The sequence below is a fragment of the Pholis gunnellus genome (assembly GCF_910591455.1).
Source record: "Pholis gunnellus genome assembly, chromosome: 6".
Taxonomy (NCBI): Eukaryota; Metazoa; Chordata; class Actinopteri; order Perciformes; family Pholidae; genus Pholis; species Pholis gunnellus.
In genome coordinates this window covers 24,830,343-24,845,498 of record NC_136532.1, presented here as the reverse complement: position 1 = coordinate 24,845,498, position 15,156 = coordinate 24,830,343, and the positions used below count along the sequence as shown (strand labels likewise).

Sequence of the window (15,156 nt, the reverse complement as noted above, 5' to 3'; positions counted from 1 at the left end):
AATGCGCATTTCAAGTTTTAACCCTTGCAGATATCTTTAACTTTGTGGGAGAATCTTGATTCCAGACCAGAAGGCAACCTCCGAGGCTAAAAAGTGTCTTGAATCTGCATTCTCTCTAATGTCCACCAGGGGGCGACTCCTCTGGTTGTATAGAAGTCTATGAGAAAATGACTACTTCTCTCTTGATTTATTACCTCAGTAAACATTGTAAACATGAGTTTATGGTCTCAATCTCTAGTTTCAAGTCTTCTTCAATACAGCATGATGTTCATTTAGTAAATGATGGTCCATTTAGAGTCAAACAGACCATAAAGCAGGGGATGCTTTAGGGCGGAGCTACTGTGATTGACAGGTCTCTACGTCACTCCTCCACAGTCCAGATATGGTAACTTTCCATTCACTGGTTGCAAAAAAACTGAGACAGCGAGGGCCAAAAGGCCGAATTCCAATCTTTAAATCCACAAACCAATGGTACAAGTGTTCCTTTCCTAAGAGCGCCTCTGTTGCATTACAGAAATCAGGACAAGTACAAATCCCAACAGCGTGTCCAATATTGAAGCAGAAGGAGCAGCGAAGGAGAAATCCCTGAAAGTCAATATGGTGTAAAAGCTGCTCTGACCCTCTGGTGATCAGAGCAGCTTACAGGAGGAAGAAATGAGACGCGGAGCTTTTTCAAGACTCACAAAATTGCTTTCAGATTTAAATCTCTTAGTGAAAAGATTCAAGCTGCCAGTCACGTCCTTTAGACTTTAAATAAATACAGCTTTGTCCTGCAATTACTAATCTTTCTGCATGTTTCTATAAATTCTTACGCATAAGTTGGCATTTGCTGGAACAAAAGTGCCTCGTGTAAATTCATTTCCAAGAGATTTGCATAATGACAAGTTAGAGATTAGCCTAATTAGCGGGTGGATAGTCTCCAATTATATTGAAGATAAATCGTGCTCACACACAATGAGCCAACTCATTGTCCCTATTAGTGGGAGCTCTATATTAGAAAGCAGAGAGAGGACCCCCCGCTGTGAACACGAGGATGGAAACCTCTCCTCGTCTTCAGCCGTCCAAACTGGCAGGACGTGATGACAGACTGGCCAAAAAAAAAAAGCTTTTGTTGATAAAATGAAACAAGGCGGCAACAAAAGACAATAAAAAGTAATGATAAAACATGAATGCATCTGTTCGCTCCACCACGACTGCTCCCAGATTAGAACTTGTAATCACGTTCACTTCAGAAACATCTTTAGGAGAAGACGTCGGACGACACGGATTAGTTTCGTTGGGGGGAGCCGGAGGATTACACTGAAGACACGGATCAGTGGTGGAAACATGAGACGGCTCTCTGGTCCGACAGCAGCAGCAGCTGAGCCGAGTCTCTCCTCTCAGGCTGCAGACTCACACTGAGCCCGGATCGATTTGATGAAGCTGCAGAACGTTTCCCGGCCGACTCAGAGCCAAAAGACGCGCCCGCTAGTTTGATTACACAAAAAACGAATCATAAAAGTGAATCATAAACTTCCCTTTTGTCAGTTTTTTCTTTCTTTCGTGTGAAATCACCATAAAATTGTACAATTAACGTTATTTGAAGATGAAACGTTGACGTCTCCGTGAGCTCATTTCATTTATTGTAAACATTTTAAAGATATGATTTCATTACTCAGTGACACTGGCTGGAATTCACCGCCGTCCACTTTCATGTTTACTATGGGATGGACAAAATAACCTGGTTTCTATGGTTTCATTCTAACGACACAGAGTACACATCCCATAGTCACTTTATGAGTTAAAGGATCAAACACATTAAATATAAATGACGCAGTGTGAAATAAAGCTGCTGTTTATGTGAAGAGGTTCTTGTTCTAGACTCTGACTGAATCATTTTGTCTGTTGAGGTTTGAAACACAGGATCAGATTAAAGCATCAAAGATGAATTCATGATCAGTCTGCAGAGCATCACAACACATCGAGTTCTAAGCAGAACAACAGTTTATTAACCATATTATTATTATGCAAATTAGTTATTTGCTTCAATCCATTTTGGAAATATATATACTAAAAGGCCCAATATTTCATTTTTATTTTGCAGTAAAGATTTGAAGCAGACATCTTTAGCTGATCCTGAGTCATTAAATGATGCGACAGCATCAAGTGTCATCACACTACAGACAGAAGACACCACGGCTGCAGTCAGAGATCTAGTCCGTCAACAGAAGCTCTTGAAACCTGGAACTGGACTCCTTTTAAAAACGTATTCAGTGAAAGTCAAAGTCAAATGAAACAGCTGTAGCTTAAAGTGAACTTATTTTTAACAGGAAGCAGACAAACGCTCTTTGTTTGGAGCGTCACCGTCGTCCTGACGGGTCGGCTGTGATTGGACGACAGAGCTCAGACAAAGACAGCCATGTTAACGGGAACATCTTGCACACGGTGTAGTGGTGGAGAGACTCTAGACTCTAAAGACCTACTTACAATAAATAAAAGGATTCAAAGGGGATTTTGAATGGTTTTTTTATTTATCAGTTACATTCTATAAAGAAATACATTCACACTCACAGTATGATACAGGACCGTTTCTTCTTTACATCGTCTGTTGCAGAAACAAAGACAACTTATTGATCTATAGCTGAATCTTTCTGCAGGAGAGCCGCTGAGAGAAGAACTATAAACTCAAGAGTTCTCCCAAACACGTCTAACAAGGATGGATCCAAATAAAGAATGTAGTGATCTCGTGGGGCTTCTAGCAGGATGTAACGCTGACGAAGGGGAACCGAAGGGGAACCGAGCCCCCGAAGACAGAGAGGAGGAAAGCACAGAAAACTTGCAGATGTAAAAAAAAAGAAAGAAAAATGTAGATATAAAAACAACATATTCAACGTCTGTTTGCTTGTTCATCCCATAAAATCCTGGGATTAAAAAATGATAAAAAAAAAGAACATTAAAGTGCAGTTAATGGCTCTGGTCCCTCATCCACACTAGAGATCCATCCACCAGTACACATGAACAAGATGTTTCTGAGTATGGCTGTCTTACGCAATGACAAACACAAACAGAGAAAATTAAAAATTTAAAAAAAATAGAAAACTGAACAGAAGCAACGTCCTGATGAAAGCAGGCAGTGACGTGAAACATGAAACTTACCTTCAGCTAAACACACGAGCGCTAGTTTAACACGTTATGATTGGGACTGACAGGAGTCTCCGTCACAGACATACAGCCCTTTAGGATTGTATGGATTCAAAACAATAAAACAAACGTTCACCATCTTGAAGGATAGCATTCCTTTCAGCACAACTATTTACATTTACACTCCTGAATGTGCCGTCAGACAGAGGACAGAAAACACGGTTCAGAGCACAACGTTGTGCCGGTCGATTCATTTAAAGTCACATTACAGATGAACAGAGGACCATCGCTCCACGTCTGTGTCTCGGGGACTAACGGTGCTTTTTTAAATGGTCCCGTGTTGAGGGAGGATCGCTCGGTGCTTGTTTTTGGTGCTGAGACTGTTTCTAAGTGTCTGACAACATTACACAGAACCCTGCAGAGAGATAGAACCCTTTTCTTTACCTCGCCGTCTGTGGTCGAGTCATGTGACTTGTTGCCTGAAGACAAAACGGTGGAAACGTGAGAGAGAGTTGGAGAGAGGAGCGTCGGTGTTGTCAGTTTGTTGTGTTGGGAGGACAGAAAGCGTCGCTTAGTGTTGTATAAAAGGGTTTTCACGTCACGGCCGAACGTTTAGATGATTTTGACGTTGTGGATGAGAGCTCAGATTTCAGAGACTCCTCAGAGCGAACAGACGGACCGGATTAACGTAACGGTTTCATTTCTCCGTGGGGTTGTTGTCAGACGCTTATATTAACAATCTGAGTCGGTCAGTGACAAAAACAAACACTGTAAGAGGACGAACGTTGACCGACGCTGCAGTCCGTTTATCTGAGCTTATAGAATATACAACGTCAAACATGAGTCACAAACATCGGGGCAGAATAACTTCATTTACCTAACAGATGATTTAAAGTCCAAACTTTGGTAACGGAGGAAAACAGAGCGGCTGCTTTGTTCCTCTGAACATTTGAATTCTTCAGATAAATGTAATCAGAAACAAAAGAAACAAAGAAATAAAACTGTCAGCGTTGTCGGTCAGGTAAATAAAAACGGCCACCTGAAGGCACTTTGTATCTAGAAATGGAAACCAAACGACTGCCGTAAAAAGACAAGAAACCCTTAATATATGCAATAAAAGGTGCCGTCACACGTCTTACAGGTTCACTGGACGTCTCTGAGAGACGGTTCTGATCAGAGGAAGTCCTCCAGCTCTCAAAAGAACTAAACAAAACCTTTGGCCCGAGTTATAGTTTGAACATTCAAAGGAAACATGTACCGTGTTGCTGGCAAATGTTTGGCAGTTATAATGTGGCATCAGCCAGTGTATGTCGTGTTGTATTCTGATTGGTTGGTAGCAGTCAAGATAATTGACACGCTGCGACTTTGGTCAAAAATCATCATTTTAGATCCAGATGTTTCAACAACTTTCTCTCAAAATTGTTAACTTTTGTCCGGAGGAGTTTAAAATACTAAAGAATTCTTCACAATGTGAGATTTCAAAGCGAAATGAGTTATTAATGGAAGTGAAACAGCTGATCAAACACTAAAAATAAAAACGGATGTCTGCTCGTTGCCAGCGGTGCGTATTTTAAAGAATGACCTGCGACCTACAAAGCCACCAGCTGACGCAGAGCGACACGGAACACAGGAAGATAAGAGGCCGATCAAAAACGTGAATTCTCTCATTCCGGCCGGTAACGTCCCTTCAATCCGTTTGGTTTTTATTCATTTTGGTTTTCCAATTTGAACTCAAATAGATGTTGATATTCATGAAGTAACGAGTAGAAGACGATGACATGTTTCCACACTTAGTTCAAGTTCATTCAAGTGCTCTGCGGGTTGTATTGCATCATTATCTTGATCTACTCTCAACAAGAGATGAATTTACGGTAGAAAAACGTGTTTTAGCGTTTGTGAAACTTCATGAAATGAAGTCCGAGTTACAAACGGTGTTTTCTGAACCGCCGATCAAAACCGATTCACATTGAAGGAGCAGGAAGAGCTCAGAGGCACAGGAGCTTATTGCTGCCGCCGACGTGATGAACGCAGAAACATCGTTATTACGCCTGCGTCTGGTGAGTTCAGCCTAAAGAGGACGAGTCCGGTGGGATTCAGAGTGGGCGTTAACATCGGCCTCCAAAGTAAAGAGCTCCGGTTACACCAGAGCGTCTGAGGCTTCGTCCCGACGATGAGAAACAAAAAGAGATTTAGCTTTCTGTGCGGAGTCGTTGCAGTTTTAATGGGCGAAGAGGGTCGATGGTGTTTTCATGTAAACGAACGGCAAAGAGCCGCAACTTTGACAACTTCAAGTGTCTTTTTTTTTTTTTAACACCCACAAATTGGAGTTTATTAGTACCAGAGCTGAGTGATGTTTGGGTAAGTTTAGGATTCACAGAATGAATTAGGACTTTAAATCTACTGAACGAGCTTTGAAAGAGACGGACGTGTTTCACAGTTTGGAGGAAACACACGACTGTCTTAACTCAATATGAACACAATGACAGACCTGTTCGCACAACTACAGCATCTGCAAAAGGTTTAACGATGTCACGTCTACTTTAAAGGAGCAGGATTGGCAAAAAAAAAAGAAAGATAAATCTGCTTCCTACAGACAATAATAAAAAGATCTTCTGGAATGAAAGCGAAAAATCAAACTGTTCGACATCTTTAAGACGCGAGTAAAAGAAAAGAGTTAAGAACTAATAAAGAACTTCATTAAAAGAAGTGCAACTGGACTGCATCAGTACTCAAGTCTGATCAAATCGTTTTACTCTCTTGTGTTTGTGACTCAAGAAGCGGTGAAGAAAACAAAGTTCTGTCACGATCGTTCAGTTTGTTGTTGTAATACTCATGTTGGCCACAAGAGGCTGAAGTTCAAATGGTGACGAAAAGCGTTCACGTGTCCTTCCAGGTGAGCTGCAGCTCCTCCATGAACTCTAAACTCAAGGTTCATACGATGTGTGTGACAACGTTTGGTCGTTCTTTTGGCTAGAAATGCATTTCATATTGGCACTAATCTGGTGTTTAGGAATATGGAGTCGCAGTTCACTTCAGCCTCTTGTGGTCAACATTAGTATTACAACAACAAACTTGTTTTAGCAGAAGACAAAATAAAGTTATCTGGACAATGATCTTTGCAAAAAAAAAAAAAAACAAATTCCTGATTGAAAGATAAAAACATTGAAGGAACCTTCACCTGTTCCAAAGAGACAGAACGTAGTTGTGTATGTTCAACATCACTCAGCCCTAATGAGCACAGACATGCGTCTCCTCTAGTGCCGATGGAACTACAGCAGCGTTAAGCAGCGAGCTGGAAGATTTCTACGCACTGAAAAGAAGAAAAACTATTGTAATCTTACGCATATGTGCTAGTATTATTATTATTATTATTATTATGATGTGTATCCTATGTGTTAGTACCTTGTTCAAGCCATTTGATCCAGACAGGGAATATAACCCACAACCCTGGCAGAGTTAGTGCCTTGCTCAAAACACTTCTGACCAGCTGACTTGCATAAAAGGTTTGTTAGGAATGATGAACACCGAGCCTTAGTTTTAGAAGGCAAGAGATGATTGCAGTGAATTTTACCACCAACGTAGTGTCAGAGGAGCCTCTAACTGACCGTCTCCTTGTGTTTTATACTGAACTAATCTGACTGATCATGAAGGGAAACAACAAATATCTGACCGATCATTGGTTTTTAAGGCTCCAAGAGCTGGACAGGAGGGGGTGAGGGGGGGCAGGTGTCTCCACAGTGTTGGGTCCTCTCTGCAGAGACTCCTCTAAGACTTGCCTGTGCTAGACACAAAGGGGACGGAGCCGAACAGGTCCTCCGGTAGCGGGGGTTTGGCGGTGGAGGCAGCCGGCTGCTGTTGGTCCATTTCCATGCTGGCTGTTCTCTCCACGGGATTATCTGTATGGAGGAGGTGCAGAGAGTAGAAGGTGAGCGCAAAAACACGCCCATCAACTGCTTTTGGGTTCAGAAGGTTAGAGCAGAATAAACACAGTGATAAACAATCATGAGACACAAAATGTCACTGAATTGGTAAGAATCTTTGTTCCAGATCTAAATAACAGCCGGGGTCACTTGCTTGCTCTCAGCATGTCAAACTCCCGGTCGATCAGCTCCTCCTCGGTCAGCCGGGCGAAGTTGTCCTCTACGAAAGGGTTCCAGCGAGACATGTCGGGGGGGTGACTGAGCGCGCTCCGAGAGGGCGGCGTGACGCCGCCGGACGAGAGCAGAGAGTTTCTACTGTGGAGACGGGAGAGCAGAGACGACCGGTTACAAATGATTCACACGTTCACGTTACCATGATGACGGAGTAGCGAGGCTGTTATTCACTAAAAACTGTACAATTCCAGCTTTGGGGCCTTTGTTGCATGTCTCCCCCCCATTTCTATACTGACCTCCGTCAAATAAAAGCAGAAATATTCTTCCATGTATAGTGAGACGTACATGTCCCACTATATGCTGAGTTCAGGGGGCCTTACCCGGGGTTATTGTATGAGGGATCCACAGGCGATGGTCCGCCCATCTGCCCAGCTCCAGCTCTGGCGCTGTAGGAACCCAGTGGGATCTGGAACTCAAGAGGGGAGGACATGTAGGGGAGAGGCTGCTGAGCGGGATGATACTGCTGTTGATGATGCTGTTGATGATGATGATGTTGCTGCTGTTGATGATGCTGCTGCTGCTGCTGCTGCTGCTGCTGCTGCTGGACAAAAGCCTGTTGGTACTGGTGCAGCTGTTAGGGAAGGAAGAGAGGGAGAAGAGGGGGGGGGGGGAGGGAATGAGGGACGGACCTTTTGATTTCATGGCGCACAATGACGGCAACGAGATGATGGAATGTTGTTAGAAAAACCAGTTCTGGAGTTTGGTAAAAGCTGGGGACACGGTGGAGAGGGAGGGGTGGAGGAGCGAGAGTCAAACAGCACGTCGGACAAAAGAAACTGAACACTTTAAAGCTGCAGAGCAAACAGTCATTTTGTTTATTTTAACCATATACCACCATTTCTTTCTTGATTTGTTGATAAAAAAACAAAAAGGACTTTTTCTTTCGGGCAGAAATTCTCCAAAACAAGCTGACAAATAAAACGTATTAACATTATCAGCTAGTAGCATCATTATAAAGCAGAGCGAGACTTGATTTTATTTAGTTAACCCCTCCATCGTCTCTAACTCACTCTCCTTTAGCTTTGCTTTGGTCTCCACCAGCTCCTCAGAAAGTATCAGACGCTTTGAGCTGCTAAATGTTCCACTTTCTCCACCAGATAAACATTTTTCCTCTTGATTAATTTGACTTCTTCCAAACCTCTGAACCCGTCGACTCAGTCTGACGTGGACACGGCTCAGAGGACACGGAGCAACATTTCTGGGGCCAAGATTTCTTTTTTTTTTTTTCGTGCGCTGCTCGTTGTTTGTAGTCCGATTGGCAACTTGAGATACGAAACTGACGACGTCTACGACCGGATTGTTTCCTCAAGTAGCCAGTTTATGAGCTCATTTTAAAGCGATAAAAAGCTAAATCATCAGCAGCCGATAGACGCTTTGTTCCCAGATTGTGTTAAAACCAAAGCGTTTCACCTCTTTTGCTTTATAGAGATTAGACGTCTTTAAAACACGTTAAAGAAATCTTTGTTATACTGAAATATCTGACGTCACAATAACCCATTTGAACCAACTCATACAACTCAAAGAACCTTTTTAATACGGTTCACGTTTGTATTATTTCTTTAAATCTTGTCTTTGCATTGCTGCTCCATCCTCCATGTTTTCTTAACAAACCATAAGTGGAAAGCACTTCAGCACCGCTGCGCTTTTTAAAGTGCTGCACAAATTAAAGTTGATCTGTTGTCAACACACCATGTTACATATTTGCAGCCACTTAGCAAAGCTGCCTCTTCACAACGAGGAGCCGGTCTGAGCTCGCGGAGGAAACGCTGCTTTTGAACGCTCCGCAGGTATCTTGGGAATAAGAAGAGTAATTCAGCGGAGGTGCTCTCTTCCCCTGCACGTGAACCGCTTCATATGTCAGGATGAAACGCGGGGGGGGGACTGCTCGGTTTCACCCTCTGTTCGATCCCCTCGTGGATGCGTCGCTCCGACCAGATTGCCTCTGAAATAAAACAGATGGTGGGAAACGGACTAAAAATTGCAGCGCCCTAGCAGAGCGCGTTTGGAGGACCTGTGTTTGTGTGTTTGATTCAGTATCTGCGTAAATACTAGTTCTCTGAATATTTGGACGGAGTCAGTAGGAAGTTTTTTTGAGCGTCTGCTTCCAATGCTGCTTGGCACAGACGGAGAAGCGACTCGACTGCCAGTGTTTGGAACAGAGAGAGAGAGAGAGAGAGAGAGAGAGAGAGAGATTTTTAGGGCCGTTCTGACATTAAATGAAATACTCAGCTCCGTGTTACTTCACGCTGTGTCTCCATGTGTTTCGCTGTCATTTGCTCAAACTATTTATTGCCGTTTTGGACTGAAATCTGCTGCTCTGAAATTCCGTCATGATTCTTTTATAGTTGGAAGCATCCTTCGAATGTGCTTCAAACACAAACAAAAGTAAATTTGATTTGATGGATGTCCACGGCAAATCAGATTGAAGGTTTTGCAGCTTTTGGTTCGGACGTCTGACAGAACTCACCATGGCTGCGTACTGAGCTTGAGCCTGGGCCTGGGCTTGAGCCTGAGCCTGAGCCTGAGCGACCTGCTGCTGGTACAACGGCTGCATCATCAGCTGCTGATGCTGCTGCTGCTGCTGGAGATAAGCGTGCTGCTGGAGGAGAGCGTGCTGCTGCTGCTGCTGATGCTGTTGATGCTGCTGAAGCTGGAGGGACTGCTGCACAGCCTGTTGGTACTGAGGAAGGTAGTAAAGGTGATTAAAAACATTCAGGCCCAATCCCAAAGCCTCCTCTAAATCACGGCCCACGTGTCGAGCTTCAGGGCTCCGCCAAGCGGTCGCGCCGCTCGTTTGTGCACCTCTGAATTCTTGTAACTTGGCGCGCACAATCAGAGCTTTTCAGACGCGACTGTCACAAATAGTGACTGATAAAATGTTTATTTATTTTATTTTAGTCAAAACGACAGCCTGGACATAAGTGGCAGCAACAGGAGGCAAGACGATACTTTAAATAGTCTGCTTAAAGTTACAGAACAGATTTATATTATTGGTTTTAATTAATCTTGTTCAGTAAGTAAATGCCTCTCATATATATATATATATATATATATATATATATATATATATATATATATATATATATATATATATATATATATATATTTGAAGGATCAGTTTCTGTGATTATTTTGTGCATATGTGTTGTAATAATAGCCTGTGCTCAGTTTCACACCTTCACTGTTCACTCTGAATGTGGAATATTATTTTGAATATTGACATTTTATCTACAGTTCAGTTGTTGGTCCCTGATCCCCGGGTGGAGCCCCGTTATATATTAATATACGTTAATAATCCGATTGATATTAATACTTGTATTGATATCAATGATTTGGTTTTTAAAAACCAAAGACGCTCCTGACAGATCCAACAGTAGTCTGAATGAAATGAGCTATACAAATACATTTTATTATTACTATTGTTATTTGAAAAAGAAAAAGAAATGGTTGGTGAGTAAACCAGCTGTGTAATATCGTCTCTGCTTCGATTCCTCTGATGTTGTGTTTTTATGGACCATATTAAATCCTTAATGTTTCTGTGTACATGTTATTGCCAGGTTAAACCCCCATGTGCCGTCCTCTTGGTTTACTTTTCTAAAGCCTCCCCTAGTAAACCCGTTTAATGTCACAACGCTGTCAATTTATGGTAATTCCCTCATGCAAAGTCTGCAGTAATGCGGACGAAGGACGCTTACTGAAAGTGTTCATGAAGGGTTGAAAATGTCTGATAGAGAGCCTTCAAACACTTATTTATTTGACATATTTGACAGTGAGACGGCTCAAAGTCTGAGTGACGGCTCCTGACGTCAGTGTGGTGGAAGTACCTGGAGGTATTGAAGCTGCTGCGCGTTTGCATGATGTTGCTGCAGTGCTTGTTGCTGTTGCTGTTGGTGGTGGTGATGTTGTTGTTGTTGTTGTTGTTGCAGCTGCTGGAGACGCAGGTCACCAGGCTGGAGCTGCTGCAGGACTCGGTGCTGCTGACTGCTGGGCTGCGGCTGCATGGATGGAGGCCCAGAGCCGGGGGTGGGAGCTGAGTGGACGGGCAGACGAAAGAGGGAGACGAGGCGGTGATGACAAAAAGTACAGTTTCTGATCGTTTCAAGGCGGTTACATTCTAAAGGACAACTAATCAGAAAACTCAATAAATGACTTCATGTGGAGACGGACGCTCTTAGTGTCATTTTCCTCCTTCAGTCATTACATCCAACGAGCATCGGTAAATACTATGCAGCTTTAAACGTCGTCGTAGTGATACAAAACCAAGGATTTTCCTTTTCCACCATGTTGTTTTAGATGAAAACAGGCGGACACACTGAACTGCAGGCTGCAGAGTGTTTACCCTGCGACCAGCAGCAGCTCCACGTCTCTAGAACAACAGGAGTCAGCTGAAGGAAACTTTTAACTCCTTGAAACGTAGTCCCGGGACTAAATTTACCAAGGACTTCTTTGTGGAAACTTATGTGAAATTGTTCAATGTTATGGTCTATTTTCTTCTCAATTCTTTGAAAAACATAGCCTCAAGATAATGGAAACTTCCATAGATATTAAATATCAATATCCTTCATGTTAAACAAACCTTTCTGGCCGTTGCTGACGGGTGCTGAAGGCGCGGTGGTCATGTTGACGGGGGTGACGGTGTTGGCGAGTGGCAGCACGTTACTGTTCGCTGGTTTGGGCCTCTGTCTGGGAGCGATCGAGGTTTCCGTCGGGCCGACGTCGTCCGTTATCCTGCAGAGAAGGAGCCACACGTCGTTGTTGGTACAGTAATAAGTCATGAGCCTCCACATGCGGTGCATGTACAGCAGGGTTTGTAGTGAGTGCCATCCAAATGTCTAATGTCATTTATTTATCCTGATCATTTTCATTAAACTAAAAAAATAAGATACAAATTATTCTTTAAGCACATTAATTATATATTTTATTATTCTATTTCTTCTATCAGTACCAGTGATAGTTTTGAATATAATAAAATAAAACAATCATGACCTGGCTTTCGTTATGCTTTTCAGAGCAGCGACCTCACTCGCAGTTAGAGGCTCTGGAAGCGACGTAGGGATGGGAGAGTTCTGGAAAACAAAAATTATTGTGAATTATGTCAATATGCAAATGACTGCAGATGCTAAACCCACGCTGATCGCTTCATTCTGGTGACTTACGAAGAGATTTGGCACTGGACAGTCTTTTCCAGCTAATTTGAAGGCAAAGTAGGAGACTTGGTAAATGTCGGGTCTCTTCTCCAGCTCCGGTTCGAGCATATATCCTGGAACAAGACAAGAGGGGTCATGTTAGTCACTTATTGTGGCTGAGGTGCATCTCCTCTCTTTGGCCACTTGGTGAAGCTGTTGGTCAGATAACCACATTTAAAAAAGGGGGAGATGCACACTAACAGGATGCATTTAGGGAAGTGAGGCTGTCAGTGAGTAACCGGTTCAAACAGGCTGAAGTTGTGTAAAGAACTCTAAACTGGTTGGTCTGTGGGTGAACACAGACCAGAGGGAACTCGGTCACTTGTTAAAAGTTGTTTAATAAACAGAAGAACGAATTAAAAGATTATGGGAGAGAATTACAATCTAGCTAATGACAATTACATAAAATTTAAAACATGAACTATGTTTCATGTGTTGTTTATGTTTATATATATATATATATATATATATATATATATTTATTAAGGTGATTATTTACGTGTATGTGACAGAAATTAAGTTCTAAAGACAGAAATATTAAAGAGCTAGAGAGAGGTAGGAACATACAAGTGTTCACTTCTGCCTTCTCTTTTTTTAGACATTTATTTATTTATTATTTATTTATTTTGTACATGTTAACAGTTTTGTTTTCTTATCGTTTGTTACCTGTTTGAAATAAATCCAAATCTAAAATGTGTCCTTACAAATCCACGACTAGAGTCAAACTTTCAGTAAATAGTGATATGAAGTATTAGAATAAAGATTCAGACATCATGAATCCGTGTGAGGTCTCTTACTGATTAAACAGTGCAGCTTGAAGGAGAACTTGGAGTTATCTGGAACGATGAAGGTTCCGTCACATATGGCCACTTGACTCTCCCCAAACGGAAGTGCGAAGAAACACAGCTTGTACAACAAGCATCCAAGTGCCTGTGGAGAAAACCAGAAAGAGTCTTTAAGAACTCCTGAACGCTCTCAAACGCACCACAGCTTAATGTTGTCTGAACACATCAGAGCTTTTAAAGGACATTTGCTTAAATGAAAATACAGCTTTAAATCAGCACAAGTACGACTCAAAGAAGTGAACATCTGATCAAAGAATACAAAAACAAGAGCGATTATCTGATTATTCTGATGCTCAGTTATACAGACACTTATAGTTTGCAGCTCAAAAAGTATTGTTACTTTAGTTGATCTAACAGCTGAAAAGATTTACACACAAACAGAAAAACCACACAAAGCTTGTAAAGTTTTAAACTTGGTGTTTTAACGGTTCGTTTGGATTCATCAACGTCACACAATAACACAAACTAAGCGCCGGAGGCAGAGGTAGACCAGCGGCTCAGAGTCACAATGACTGTTTAGTGAAGGAGTCTAATGTCTTTAAAGAGAGAATATAGAGAACAGCTTCAGTTCCTCGTCATAAAGGTCTGACTGACAGAAAGGTAAAGAAAACATAAGAAGTATAGCGTTGACTTTATTAATTGATTCATTATTTTAGGTGTCGTCCACAGTAGAACATTACTTTGCTCTCATGCTGGTTCTCCTGTACTCCATCTACTGTAGTAATACACTGACTGTGAAGTACCACCTCACACAAACACACTTCTTAACATCCAAACTATCCCTTTAAACATGTAAAGTGCGGCCCCTCCCAGCGGGGGAGTGAAGCCCTAACCCTGTTGTTGTCTTCCTCCCCCACAGAGCTACAGGACTGCTTATCACAGAGTTAATGTTCCTTATGTCGGTGGCTGAAAAACATTCCCAGAGTCTGCTGTCCAAACAAATCCACATGCTTAAGTGCTCTGCTCCCAAATCATATATTCAGTTTGGCTATATTTGGCTCCGGCATCTTGTTGTTGATGATGCAGTTTAGAGATGAAAGAGACTTTGGAATTAGCCGCAGTGTTCAGGGGACGGTTGTTGTTTCTCCATCTGAAGACTGATAGCTAATCCAGTCTGATACTAAACTCCTAATCTGAGTCAGACTGAGCCTATCCTCGGACAAACTCACAGAATGCACGGATTATTGCACGTGAGACAGGATGTATAAAACGGTAGCGTTTTTACAAACACATGGCTAAACATAGAACAGGAAGTGAGAACGCGGGGAGTAGTCCGCAGGAAGGAGGTGTTGTTCTTCTACGTCCCACAGAAGTTCCTACAACCAGAGGCCGGATTAAAGCTTCCGACTATTCAAGTCATATACATATTTTGTTAGTGAATCAACTTGTCTGGTTTAATCCAATGTAAATCTGAGAGACGGGCAAAGAAATACGGGAAAAGGTGGTCAGACTTCTGCACAGTGGCACCACGAAATCTAATAAAAGAGTAAATATCCGTCAGCTGACTACAAGATTAATCAACTGTTCATTATATGGACTTATTCGCTGAATGGTAGCATAAATTGTTTTGCTATTATTTACTAGTAGTACTAGAAATCAAGCCTTTTTTTTTTTTACAAAGAGGTATTGATGTTTCAGATAAATCCAGATCCTGTTTTGATCATTTTAGAATTGCACAACATTGTCTCCTGTCTAATGGCAGTTTTACACCAAAAAAAAAGGTCCAAGCTAAGTGCACATGCTTACGTGCACAAAGCCTCCCATTAAGAGCCACATATTCACATGCTGGCCTTTTTTTATCTCCCTGTGTGCATCCATTCACACCGCTCCCCAAAATGGCTGCCGTCCAAG

At 42.2% G+C, this 15,156-nt stretch overlaps 1 protein-coding gene across 2 annotated transcripts in view; it reads right to left on the bottom strand.

The window, feature by feature from the left end:
- The window catches only part of bmp2k (BMP2 inducible kinase), a 42,514-nt gene that overhangs the window by 3,521 nt on the left and 23,837 nt on the right, over nucleotides 1–15,156 (bottom strand). The window contains exons 7-15 of one of the 2 annotated variants that reach the window (XM_079162100.1): nucleotides 13,258–13,390; nucleotides 12,431–12,534; nucleotides 12,261–12,340; nucleotides 11,851–12,002; nucleotides 11,099–11,304; nucleotides 9,742–9,954; nucleotides 7,595–7,845; nucleotides 7,195–7,355; nucleotides 6,897–7,016 (exon numbers count right to left, since the gene is read on the bottom strand). In XM_079162100.1, coding sequence (XP_079018226.1) covers nucleotides 6,897–7,016; nucleotides 7,195–7,355; nucleotides 7,595–7,845; nucleotides 9,742–9,954; nucleotides 11,099–11,304; nucleotides 11,851–12,002; nucleotides 12,261–12,340; nucleotides 12,431–12,534; nucleotides 13,258–13,390 — 1,420 coding nt within the window. The remainder of the gene's footprint in view (nucleotides 1–6,896; nucleotides 7,017–7,194; nucleotides 7,356–7,594; nucleotides 7,846–9,741; nucleotides 9,955–11,098; nucleotides 11,305–11,850; nucleotides 12,003–12,260; nucleotides 12,341–12,430; nucleotides 12,535–13,257; nucleotides 13,391–15,156) is intronic. The other variant, XM_079162101.1, reaches the window with a different exon arrangement.